The 13,143-nt window shown below is 41.8% G+C and overlaps 2 protein-coding genes and 1 pseudogene across 7 annotated transcripts in view; 1 reads left to right on the plus strand and 2 right to left on the minus strand.

Moving 5' to 3' along the window:
- DARS2 (aspartyl-tRNA synthetase 2, mitochondrial) overlaps positions 1-10,639 on the minus strand; it is a 27,922-nt gene extending 17,283 nt beyond the window's left edge. Inside the window, exons 1-8 of one of the 3 annotated variants that reach the window (XM_047705001.1) lie at positions 9,766-10,638; positions 9,037-9,136; positions 6,179-6,245; positions 5,291-5,392; positions 4,603-4,698; positions 3,377-3,500; positions 2,412-2,458; positions 1,147-1,253 (exon numbers count right to left, since the gene is read on the minus strand). In XM_047705001.1, the coding sequence (XP_047560957.1) occupies positions 1,147-1,253; positions 2,412-2,458; positions 3,377-3,500; positions 4,603-4,698; positions 5,291-5,392; positions 6,179-6,245; positions 9,037-9,136; positions 9,766-9,886 (764 nt within the window). In that variant the 5' untranslated portion in view covers positions 9,887-10,638. Of the gene's footprint in view, positions 1-1,146; positions 1,254-2,411; positions 2,459-3,376; positions 3,501-4,602; positions 4,719-5,290; positions 5,393-6,178; positions 6,246-9,036; positions 9,137-9,765 lie in introns of those variants that run through there. The other 2 variants (XM_047705002.1, XM_047705004.1) reach the window with 2 other exon arrangements.
- LOC125086489 (uncharacterized) lies at positions 4,118-4,231 on the minus strand (annotated as a pseudogene).
- The window catches only part of CENPL (centromere protein L), a 19,392-nt gene continuing 16,866 nt past the window's right edge, over positions 10,618-13,143 (plus strand). For 2 of the 4 annotated variants that reach the window (XM_047705006.1, XM_047705007.1), the window contains exon 1: positions 10,621-11,182. The gene's annotated coding sequence lies outside the window, so the exon portion shown is untranslated. Of the gene's footprint in view, positions 11,183-13,143 lie in introns of all 4 variants that reach the window. The other 2 variants (XM_047705008.1, XM_047705005.1) reach the window with 2 other exon arrangements.

A 13,143-nucleotide genomic window follows, 5' to 3' on the forward strand; every position in this document is an offset into this window, starting at 1 on the left:
ATGAATTGAGTCATGCTTCTAGGAAGATACACATACTTTTCCCTAAAAGTTCTTGGCAGTGCAGTCTATGAAATAAATTAATAATGGTACCTAAGGCACATATGAAATTTTAAAAATTCTTCATGATGCTCTAAGCAGATGTATGGTAGACCCATAAGAAACTAACTAATCTATGCAGTTTTAAAAACATACAATGGCACCTTTCAATATTCATATAGTAGATTGGCATGCAAGGCAGCTTATGCCTCTTTATATAGACTCTTTTGCTCTGGCCAAATCAAAATACTTCTTGCTCCATGAATACACTTGAGCTTTCTTGTGCTATGCCATTCCCATTCGCATCTTCATCTGCTGGGATGCAGCACTGTCCCAGAAGGCCTTGCTCACAAAGTTGTTTAATAATATGTCCCCAGACAACACCTAGTTTGCAACTGTCAACAAACTCACTTTTGGGTTCTATCACAGTTGGTTTATTTATTTATTACCCTATTCTGTCTTACTATATTCATTAAGTCCTGGAGAGCAAAATCTTTACTTTTTGTCTTTGTTCCTTTCTTTCTCTCTTTCTTTTTAGGTAGGTTCCATACCCACTTCGGAGCCCAATTCAGAGCCTGAACTCACGACCCTGAGATCAAGACCCAAGCTGAGATCAAGAGTCAGACACTTAACCGAGCCATGCAGGTGCCCCTAAAACTTTTGCTTTTTTTTTTTAATTCCCTGCACATCTACTAGCATATAGCTTTGCACATGGCGGCTACCCAATACATCTTTACTAAATAATGACTACAAATGTTTGGGGTATTTTACAAGTATTTTCCAAATGCTCAAACATTTTCTACCTTCTTTTTTTAAAGATTTTATTTATTTATTTGACAGAGAGAGAGAGATCACAAGTAGACAGAGAGGCAGGCAGAGAGAAAGGGGGGAAGCTGGCTCCCTGCTGAGCAGAGAGCCCGATGCTGGGCTTGATCCCAGGACCCTGAGATCATGACCTGAGTCGAAGGCAGAGGCTTTAACCCACTGAGCCACCCAGGTGCCCCCATTTTCTACCTTCTTCTAAGAGATCAGATGATTTTGTGTTTCCTTTTTTCCCCCCCACCTTCCTCCCTTTTCTGACAACTTACTACTAGCACACAGAAGGCTCACCTGTCTAAACCACCAACCATCAGAAGCTGTTTAAACTGTTGAGGACTCTGAGGGAGACAATAAAACTTTCCAGGTTTCCTCGATGGTATTACAAACTCTTTCGCACCCTTTTAACGAGAGAAGGAGAGCAGAAATATGGTTAAAAAAAACCTGAACCTAAGACCTGGTGGAACTATCTGATACTTCAGCTCATCACAAATGAAATTAACTAAAGAGCAAATGATAGAGATCATCTCTTGCTCATCTTTTAGTCCTCCAAAAGGCTTGCACATAGTAGGCTTTTAACAATGTTTGTACATGGTAAGTAATAAACGTGCTTGCTGAAATGAATTCCCAATTCTGTTATGATCTGAAAGAATTTTGTGCAATTCCTATCCAGTAATTGCTAACTGCTTTTTTAAACTATGTTTTTATAAGTCCACGGACTGTATAAATAACAATGTTTAGAAATGTCAATTTTTTAAAAAAGATTTTATTTATTTATTTGACAGAGAGTGACACAGCAAGAGAGGGAACACAGGAGGAGTGGGAGAGAGAGAAGCAGGCTTCCTGCCAAGCAGGGAGCCCGATGTGGGACTTGATCCCAGGACCCTGGGATCATGACCTGAGGCAAAGGCAGATGCTTAATGACTCAGCCACCCAGGCACCCTAGAAATGTCAATTCTTAATGAATAAGGAGTTTATTTTCTTTTAAACTTTTTATTTAAGTAATCTCTATATCCTATTTGGGGCTCGAACTCACAAGTTTGAGATCAAGAGTCACATGCTCTCCTGACTGAGTCAGCCAGGCACCCCACAAGAGGTTTATTTTTAAGGAAACAATTCATTATTGGTTTGCATTTATAAACATTAAGGGAAAGAAAACTCATGTAGGAGAAAAGTTCTGAGTCAAAATACCCATATAGGGGCGCCTGGGTGGCTCAGTGGGTTAAAGCCGCTGCCTTCGGCTCAGGTCATGATCCCAGGGTCCTGGGATAGAGCCCCGCATCGGGCTTTCTGCTCAGCAGGGAACCTGCTTCCCTTCCTCTCTCTCTGCCTGCCTCTCTGCCTACTTGTGATCTCTGTCTGTCAAATAAATAAACAAAATCTTAAAAAAAAAATACCCATATAATTTTCTCCTCTCTTAACAAAACCCAGTTAATGTGACCACTGTCAAACAGTAAAATATATTAAAAAAATATAGCCACATGAATATAAAAACAAAGTGGTCCAATTTCATAACTAATAAGACACTATTGGTAGGTTGATTTAAGGGATATACATACCCCGGGAGTCCTCTTAAATAATGTCGGAGTTTCTATATCCACAAATCCTGAAAAGAGAGAAGCATCAGAATTTAATAATTAGGAATTTGTCAAATATGATGTCTAAGGTACAGTTCAACAAATCTGAAACTCCTACATTTTAATTAGGAATTTTGCCTAAAAGAAGTTACCAAGCTCATTGAATACTGATTTCCACCCAACCAAGATGGAAGCTTAAGATTTTCATAAAACCTATTTGGCTCATAAAGTGACACTTTTGTTGTGAAATAATTCCAACTATTTGATGGATTCTTTACTGAATTATTCTGTTTTCTAAATGTTCTGCTTGGATAGCAAAAATAACTCAAACATAGTAGAAACCCCCACCCGCCCAGGACTGATTGAACAGTCTCATTTAATTCACAGGACATTTCTGAGCTCCTGACAAATTATTATAAACATGATAAAGAATTAAGAAAACTCGGGGCGCCTGGGTGGCTCAGTGGGTTGAAGCCTCTGCGTTCGGCTGGGGTCATGATCCCAGGGTCCTGGGATCGAGCCCCGCATCAGGCTCTCTGCTCAGTGGGGAGCCTGCTTCCCTTCCTCTCTGCCTGCCTCTCTGCCTATTTGTGATCTCTGTCAAGTAAATAAATAAAATTTTAAAAAATAAAAGTTTATAAACAACAAAAAAAAAGAATTAAGAAAACTCACAGATAACAAGGGGCTTCTCTACCTTCCACACAGTATCTTTAAAAGACTGTATTTGTGACCTAGTAGAACGAAATTACGCTCTAAGTTACCAAATTATGCCCTAGGACAGAACACCTGGAAATGAACCTTTCTTCAAAAACTGCTTTACACATTAAGTAAATTCCAGACGTCTGACAACTTCTGACTCAATCGTGCTAAAGAGAAGATGCAATAAGACGTTGAATGAACAGAAGAGATGCTAAAAATGCTTAAGAACTTTCAGGCATGTCCCTTACCGTGTAGATTACAGAGATACTCCCGCATTTTCATGACCATCTGGGATCTCAGTCGCAGGTTATACTGCATTTGGAAACTTCGCAAGTCTAAGTAGCGATACTGCAAACGAAGAGCCTCTGTTTTCTAAACAAATGGGAAGAATTTAATGTTTAAATATTTTTTAAATATTAAAAAGATATTAACTTTAATACAGAGTTTGGATTTTCAACAACTTCAGTTCTATCTTTACTTTCCACCATTCACGAATACACCATCTTTAATTCCTACAGCTTCTAAGTTTGTTACTAGCATAGATTTTATGGTTTTTTTACTCTTCATTATTATTATTACCCCTCATGGATCACAATTTGCCTACCCTCACTAAACACTTATCTGTTCATTTAAGCCCATAGTTGAGTCTTGAAAAATATATTTAAAGACTTCAACGATCGTTTCAAAATATACACCAGAGTAGGGGGTGCCTGGGTGGCTCAAAGGCAGTTAAGCATCTGCCTTTGGCTCAAGCTATGATCCGGGTGTCCTGGGATCAAACCTTGAGTCAAGATCCCTACTGAGCTTCTCCTCTCTCTCTGTCATTCCCCCTGCTCATTCTCTCTCTCAAATAAATAAATAAAATCTTCAAAAATATATATACACCACAGTAAAAACAGCTATGACATTATTACCTGAGTGGAGCTACAAGTGTAAGAAATGCAAGGAACAGCAGAGGGCATCTCCACTGTGGTACTCGTAGGAATCGGTAAGGTTTGCTTATTTTCAAGCTGTAAATCTCTGCATCTCTCTGCACTGACAACTTTTTAAACTGATAAGAACAGATACTACACTTGATCTTAGCCAAAAGGCCGAGAAGCGATGCACTGACAACTTTTTAATCAGAAATACAACTGTCATTTCTTTGTGAAAGCTTAGCTGCCTTTTTTCTCCCCCCCAACAAAAATGTCAGCCCTGTAATTATATTGCTTTTTCTAACTATAAGATGAAGTATTGAGAATTTAAGATACTCTTAAGATACTCTATTTTATTAATAAAAGAGGATGGGATGTCTGGGTGGCTCAGTTGGTTAAGCGTCTGCCTTCAGCTCAGGTCATGGTCCCAGAGTCCTGGGATGGAGCCCCACATTGGGCTCAGCAGGGGGCCTGCTTCTCCTTCTCCTTCCGCTGCTTCCCCTGGTTGTACTCTTTCTATCAAATAAATAAATAAATCTTAAAAAAACAGAGGATGGCACCTTCACAAAGTCCTTAATTTCAAAGGGCAGCTTCTTGCAGGAATTCAGAAGTTCAGCCGTCTTAACTTTGATTTCGATCTCACCTGTTGGCATTTTCTTAAAGAGAGAGAAAAGACCTATTTTTTAAAAAAAAAAGATCACTCATCAGGACAAGTACACAGTGGTCATTTGTAAAACGCATGCACTTATTTACATATGTAAAGTGTGTGGGTGCTTGGAGGGCAGAGTCTAAAGCATCCCTGTCTGTGTGTGGCTTTGACATTCTTATGCGTATCTGGGGCCGATGTGCTCACTGACAGAGGTCTTTTTTTTTTTTTTAAAGATTTTATTTATTTATTTGACAGAGAGATCACAAGCAGGCAGAGAGAGAGGAGGAAGCAGGCTCCCCGCCGAGCAGAGAGCCCGATGCAGGGCTCGATCCCAGGACCCTGAGATCATGACCCGAGCTGAAGGCAGCAGCTTAACCCACTGAGCCACCCAGGCGCCCCACTGACAGAAGTCTTAACATGCCTGTGCACATTGGTGTGTGCTTCTGGTGAAGATTTTGGAATCTGCAGGTTCATTTGTAGAACCTGCAGAACTTTCAGTGCCTGATGTTTAATAGGTACTTGGTCGCTGCTGCCTGAATGTGTAGACAGTGCACAGGTATACAGGTAAAATTTACATAGACCGCTTCTAAACTACTAACTGGATTCTCTTGTCCTGGAGGTCGGGAAATTACTGTCCCAGATACTTGCACCACAGATTCCACGGGGGCTTCACAGAGAATCTTCCTCACAGAAGCAGCTGACTACAGAATGAGAGAGAAAAACAGTTCCGACAAACAAATGAGTTTAAAGGAATATGTAGTAACTGCAGTCTATGGTTTAGAAAAATATTAACACTCATAGGTAGATTGCCATATATACTGGGGCTGCCCTTAATGACTTTCTCAAAGAATTTTGTAAACTGCATCCCCATTTTGACTATACATAATATACCAGGTAAAAACTATTAGTTAAGGGTTTTAGAATTGTTTTCCTTAAAGGAAAATAAGGAGAAGAATGATCGATGGAAACAATTCCTACATACTTTTAAGGCAACTGTCTCCAGAGTTAGCTTAGGAACAGTTACATCCAATAGCAATAATGGAGTCCAACTGAAAGGAACTCTCCTGGGTCCCTATGTTCGTTTATGGATCTTGATCCCTGAAAGTTAATTCATTGCTCTTTACTTACTTCAAAGACTAAGAACTGAGTAAACCATATGTTTGTTGGGTATACATGCATTTGTAAACATTACAAGACAAACCAATATTGCCCAACAAGCATGATGAGAGATATTTTATCTCATTTTAATGGTAAATTATTTTGAGCTGGTAGTACCCTTCATATGGCTCAAAATTCAAAGGGTATAGATAGATAGACAGTAAAAAGTCGCCTTTCCCAGAGATAACCAATGTATTATTCCGGGAACATTTCATCACACACACACACACACACACACACACACACACACATGCTTATCCAACATACTTAGCTTACTCTACCACAGCATCAAAGAGGCTTTCAGATAATAGTAGGACTCCTTCGATTACCTCCTCCTGGGGAATGACAACTTGAACAAGCCCTTGGAAATCTCTTAGGACCAGGAAGATGTTTTGCCTGATCAATGAAGAAAATGAACATGTTAGGACAAAAATCTCTGAGCGAAAAATTTAAGCAGGCAAAACAACAAACAAACAAAAATACATGCAATTTCCCATGTTCTTTTTTTTTTTTTAACTTTATTTATTTATTTGACAGAGATCACAAGTAGGCAGAGAGGCAGGCAGAGAGAGAGAGGAAGGGAAGCAGGCTCCCTGCTGAGCAGAGAGCCCGATGCGGGACTGGATCCCAGGACCCTGGGATCATGACCTGAGCCGAAGGCAGCGGCCTAACCCACTGAGCCACCCAGGCGCCCGCCCATGTTCTTTTTATAATAAATAATTATATGTTTTCATTATGTGCTACATTCATGCAATTATCTATGTAAATTTATTAATGTAAAAAAAAACCAGACTTTGCATTTGTTATTTTCTTAATCTTCTGTTTTTAAATTTTTTAAAAAAGATTTTATCTATTTATTTGAGAGAGAGCTCACAAGCAGGGGGAGCAGCAGAGGAGCAGAGGGAGAAGGGGAAGCAGGCTCCCTACTGAGCACGGAGCTCCAACGCCAGGTTCTGATCCCAGGATCACGACCAGAGCCAAAGGCAGCCATTCAACCAACTGAGCTGCTCAAGATGCTCCTGTTTTTTTAAAAAATGGGAGTTCTTCATTGGGCTTCCTGCTGTGTGGGGAGCTTGCTTCTCCCTCTGCTTGCCACTCCCCCTGCTTGTGCTTGTTCACTCCCACTCTCGCTCTCTCTCTGACAAATAAAATCTTTATTTTTTTTTAAAAGATCTTATTTATTTGACAGAGAGAGAGAGATCACAAGTAGACAGAAAGGCAGGTAGAGAGAGGGGGAAGCAGGCTCCCTGCCGAGCAGAGAGTCAGTGTGGGGCTCGATCCCAGGACCCTGGGATCATGACCCGAGCTGAAGGCAGAGGCTTAACCCACTGAGCCACCCAGGCACCCCTAAATAAAATCTTAAAAAAAAATTTTTTTAAAAAAATAAACTCCATCCCACAAGAAGGGCTTGAAATCACACTCTGCCCACTGAGCCAACCAGGCACCCCAGGCTTTTCATTTTCAATTTCAATTTTTACTGGTTATACATGCAGCTAATGTTATCCAGCTGGCTTGTTAGTAAAAGGCAAAATTTTAATTTTCATTGGCTTAAGTCTTTATAAGAAAATTTTATTAAATTTGGAAACTTTTCAAGTATTAAAATCTGAAGATATTTTAGGATATTAGAAATATCCAATTGGTCATTTCTTAAATATAGAAATATAAACTCTTTTCTTCTTTCTTTTCCTTTTCCTTTTCCTTTTCCTTTTTTTTTTTTTTTTTAGGATTTTATTTATTTGAGAGAGAGAGTGTATAAGGAAGGGGGAACAGCAGGAAGAGAGAGAGAGAGACAAACAGGCTCCCCGCTGAGCAAGGAGTCCATAGTGAGGCTTGATCTCAGAACCCTGGGATCATGACCTGAGCTGAAGGCAGACACTTAACCGACTGAGCCACCCATGTGTCCCTATAAACTCTTTTCTTAAAAAATACAACTATAATTTTCTACAGGTGGTCCAAGTACTAATACTTCCACAAACCATCAAGAAGGTCCCCCAAATCCCAACATTTTAGTGTTCAACCCGCACTTCTTATACTATCCTTAGGACCACGCAGGTACAGAAAACCTCTTTGGATTTTGAATTCAGAAGTCACCACATTTATGGGTCAAATATCCACCCATTTGGAGCATACTCTTTTTTTTTTTTTTTTTTGAGGATTTTATTTATTTGTCAGAGAGAGCACACAAGTGCAAACTACAGGGAGTGGCAGGCAGAGGGAGAAGCAGGCTCCGTGCTGAGCAAGAAGCCTGACATGAGACTCCATCCCAAGACCCTGGGATCATGACCTGAGCCAAAGGCAGATAGATGCTTAACCGTCTGAGCCACTCAAGTGTGTCCCCCTTTGAAACATATTCTTTTTTTTTTTTTTTTAAAGATTTTATTTATTTATCTGACAGAGAGAAATCACAAGTAGGCAGAGAGGCAGGCAGAGAGAGAGGAGGAAGCAGGCTCCCTGCTGAGCAGAAAGCCCAATGCGGGGCTCGAACCCAGGACCTGGGATCATGACCCGAGCCGAAGGCAGCGGCTTAACCCACTGAGCCATCCAGGCGCCCCTGAAACATATTCTTTAGGAAGGCCACACAGTCTCTGTATTTTGGAACTCTTCATTGTTAATTAATGTACTATTCAGGTATGTGCTAGAATATCGAGATGAATAACAAAATGGGCTTTAATCTTAAGGAATCTCTATTCATGTTTTTAGGCTTTTTCTCTACCTAAATTTAGAATAATAAAACTTTTTCATGCTATTGAAGCTATCAGCTGGCCCACTCCTAATTACTGCTCCTAGAAACTCCTAACTTGAGTAGGCTAAGGGACATTTCAGTCCACTGGTGGAACACATGTTATTACACCCTTCAACACATGCCACTCCAGTGACTCTATTTGGGTCTTGCAAAACAGATCTGAAAACTCAAGGAATTCTGAGAATCCTGCAGGAGTTGCAAAGCTTTTGCTGTTCTGATTGGAAACTTTAATAAAAGTTTGGAATTGACTGGGGGAAAACAACCTCCAGTCATTCTTTTGGGGGAGGGAGGGGCAGGAAGCGTATCTTAAGCAGGCAGCTTCCAACACAGGGCTCTATCTCAGGACTTTAAGATCATGACCTGAGCAGAAATCAAGAGCTGAAAGCTTAACTGTCTCAGCCACCCAGTCACCCCTCACCACCAGACACTCGTAGGCCAGTTTACCTTCGGTACTGAATCCATCCACACAAAGTGACTTCTTGGCCTACGTGAGTAGAACGCAACTCTCCACACGTGTTGGTCCGAGCAACAAAGCTACTGAATTCTTGAAAGAAAAGCAAGATTAAAAACATATTATTTCCAAATTGCTTGAAAATAAAGACCCTGAAATTATATGATCTTAAGTATTTAATGCAATGAATGGAATTTATAAAGTAAGTTCAAGTGTGTAATTTGATTCAGTTATTATTAAATTTACCTGCAGATGTGTCAAAATCCAAGTGAATTAACGGTCTTACTGTATAGTTTTGCCCTGCATTAGGAAATCTAAATTTTGATCACGTAGCATTTGCACTGAGACCTAAAATTACCCTATTCTCAATAGTGCACATTCCTTTCCAAAATGAAATGAGGTTTTGGAAGTAACAGAAGTTTGATGGTATGAATCTAGAGTGAAACCGGTCACTTGCACGACAGAAAAGACTATACGAAATACTCTCAAACGTTAAAAAAATTTTTAGGCTTATTAACAGCATCAGCTAAAAGCAGAACTCATGTGGTTACTTTTTAAAACTCCAGAGAAAAACTGACATTGTAAGAAATGGAGAGTGAAAGATCTGCCTCTACACAAAAAGCTATCCAGTTCAGACTACAGGGAAATGGAGTAAGAGCACTCTGACTGCAGAGACCAGGAAGAAGTACTGTTTAGAGGACAGGGCCCCTCACTGCTTTCACCTGGAATTCTCCTCTGTGAAGTGAGCACCAGCGTTCTGGAGAGAGAACTCCGGATCAGGTGGGTGATCCTTTCGGTGGGTGTGGAAAAACCCCTGGAGAGCCGACTTAACCAACAGAACATGTTGGAGCCACTGGATGGCAAGAGACACTCAGGAATCCCAAGCAGCCGGTGCTGGATGATGGTCGAAAGTCAGTTTTGGAAATAGACACAAATCCCTTAAAATGCTAGTTGTTTTCGCTCTCTTCTCCAATATTTAAGCCCTCCTTCGCTGAACGTTCAAGTACACGTGTCTAGAAACTAGATAAATCTGCAAGTTCTTTGGGGCCCCTGGAGGATGGCTAGGGGAAAGCTCCTTTTTCCATCTCAGTGCATCAGTTTCCACTTCTAACCAACAGAACTGCGGCCAGAAGAGCCGACAGAACCCTTCCACCCAGCAGGGCAAAGGGGGTCTCCGCGACCATGCAGAGGCGAATGGGCTGATCACTAGGAGCACGCCCTTCCTCTCCTTCCACGCTTCCCCGAAGGTCCCCGCAGGCCGAACTTGGGATACAGGAAGGAACTCGGCCTCAGGTTTCAAATCTCCCAGACCTGGCGGCCGGCCTCCGGTCTTCAGAAACAGGAAGGCCAGCAAACCCAAAACCTTCGCACATCCAGAGCCCACACGCAGACGACCGCTGAGAGACAAACACTCCTTGTTCCGCTTGAAAGCGCCCAAGATTCGGTGAAGGCATTCAACCAATCAGAGCAGAGGTGCCGTCGCCATGCTTATTATGGGCGGAAATTTGCCAGAACGCTTCACGCAGGTAGAGAAGTTCTGAAGACTAATGCATCGCTATTAGCCACGTTGACGATTACGGTCAGGTCGCTCGACCTCAGTTAAAATGGCGACCGTAGTAGCTTCACTAACGTGTAATCCGTACCAGGGAGGCTTCCGGCGTCCGGCCGCAGAGCGAGACGGGAAACTATTTTAAACTGAGGCGGCGGCTGAGCCCTGGGGTGCCGCTTCTCAAAGGCGGGATTTCCGAGCTAGCTGGGCCTCTGAAGGGCTCAAGTGGAGAGGGGTTGAGTTGGGACCCGCTGCCCCTTATTCTTTCTCTTCTCTGGCAGAAGCCGACTCCGCAGGAGCGAGGGTCGCAGAGCTGGTGGGTGGATCAGCGGAAATGCCCCTCCTGGGGTGAAGTCGCCGGACGTCTGAGGAAACAGTTTGTGTCCCTGGTGAACCCCGTTATTGTGGAGCGAGAGGGAATTTGAAGGGGCCAAGGATTCCTTCCGAACTCTCTCTTAGCTGCCGTTTTGGCGATTTTTTTTTTTTTTTAAACTTCAGGGGGTTTTAGTTTCTACCTAGTTTTGGAACCAGACTTGAAGAATGATTCGTGAAGCCAGAATGGGTGACAGAGTCATCACGGCATCTTATTGGTAAGACCCTTTGTCTTTGTCCAGGACCGGCAGTACACTTTATGTTTTGCCCCGAAATGTGCCCGTTTTCTTTACAACACTTGTGTGTTTAGATGGCTGCACGCTCCGTGCTTGGCACTCGGATTTGGGTATTGGTGACAGTGTAAAAAGTGAATTAAGTCAGGGTCTACCACAAGAAAAACAACTAAGTTGTAACTGTGTGTTATGAACTACAAGTGCAAGAAGAGCTGGTGATAACTCTGGATACCGGCCAGCTTCTGAGGACGTGAAACCTCCAGGATGGGTTGCATTTGGTCAGGCATATGGGAGGAGAGCAGCATTCTTAGTTGGCTGTAGGCTGAATAAAAAAGTCAGGGAGCAGAGGCGAACATGACAGGCACGAAGGGGGGTAGTAGGGTAATGATCTCTCTAGGGCAGTGGTTCTTTTTCCTTTTTTTTTTTTTTTAAGATTTTATTTATTTATTTGACAGAGATCACAAGTAGGCAGAGAGGCAGGCAGAGAGAGGAAGGGAAGCAGGCTCCCTGCTGAGCAGAGAGCCTGATGCGGGGCTCGATCCCAGGACCCTAGGATCATGACCTGAGTGGAAGGCAGAGGCTTTAACCCACTGAAGCCACCCAGGTGCCCCTAGGGCAGTGGTTCTTAACCTTTGCAAAAATTGTCTGTGGGACCTTTCTTCCTGCCCTTCCACCACCAAATACACATGCATACGACATTTTGCATACAACCTAGGGTTGTTGGATTTTGTCCATAGATCTTGGGCTGAGAACTCCTGGAGTAGAAAATGAACCTTAATAGTGCCAGATAATAAGATCACATAATGTGGTACCATGAAACTCAGAGAAGTTCTGACTTCATCTGAAAGATGAGTGGGAATTGTTATGGGATCTCCAGCAAGGTAATGACAAGATAGAAGTAGGGTCTATGGATCACTGGTTATGGACTGGGGAAAGGGGTTAAGACTGGGACACTAAAATAATGAGTCAAGATATATTTTGAACCTCTAACTTATTGGGCAGGGCAAAATTGCCCATTACGGAGTGCAGAGTAAGAGGGTAAAATAAACGTTAAGTCATTTTCTGATCTTTCATGTGTGGACTGGGATATTTCACATTACCATAATGTTAAATACTTAGGGGAAGGTTTTTCTCAAAACCTACTGTCTCAGTGCTAATAGTCTTTATCGCACCTAGACAGATTTTTAAAATCTTTTTTTTGGAATTCATAGCATTTTTCTTTTAAGGAGTCAAATTCATCAGGGCGTCTTTTGCCTTGAAATTGATCTCTATTGAAAGGCAATGTGAAAGAAAGAGATAAGAGCACCTTCTCTGGCATTATACTGTCTGGGTTCAAATCCTGGTTCTGGCCTTCTTTACCTGTATGAGTTTGGCAAATTACTTAACTTCTTTGTCTTTTTGTCTGTCAGCTGGGAATATAATAAACCACCTCATGGGGTTTGAGGATTAAATGAGACAGAATTTGTTAGGGGCTTGGACAAGTACCTGGCACCTAATGAATACTCAATAAATGTTAGCCATTAATCCAAATAAAAATTTGAGAGAAGCATTCTGTGTAGATGGGACTGATTAAAATCCCCCCCATTTGTTTGTTTAAAGAAAGAGCACCAGTGAGGGGTAGGTGTAGGGGCAGAGGGAGAGGGATAGTGAGAGAATCTCAAGCAGGCTCCATGCCCAGTGCAGAGCCTGAAACAGGGCTCAATCTATGACCCTGAGATCATGACCTGAGCCGAAATCAGGAGGCAGACTCTTAACTGACTGAGCCACCCAGGTGCTCTAAAACTGCCTTTTAAAGATGTAATTCAGTATGCATTTAAAGGTAGAATGCTTTAAAGTAGCTGCTATTTAAGTTGTGTGGTGTATGATGTTCCTTGGGTGGTTATCTGAACATTTGGGTATTGGTGACAGTGTAAAAAGTGAATTAATATTTAATATTTAAATATATA

This window comes from Lutra lutra, chromosome 15 (genome assembly GCF_902655055.1).
Source record: "Lutra lutra chromosome 15, mLutLut1.2, whole genome shotgun sequence".
Classification (NCBI taxonomy): domain Eukaryota; kingdom Metazoa; phylum Chordata; class Mammalia; order Carnivora; family Mustelidae; genus Lutra; species Lutra lutra.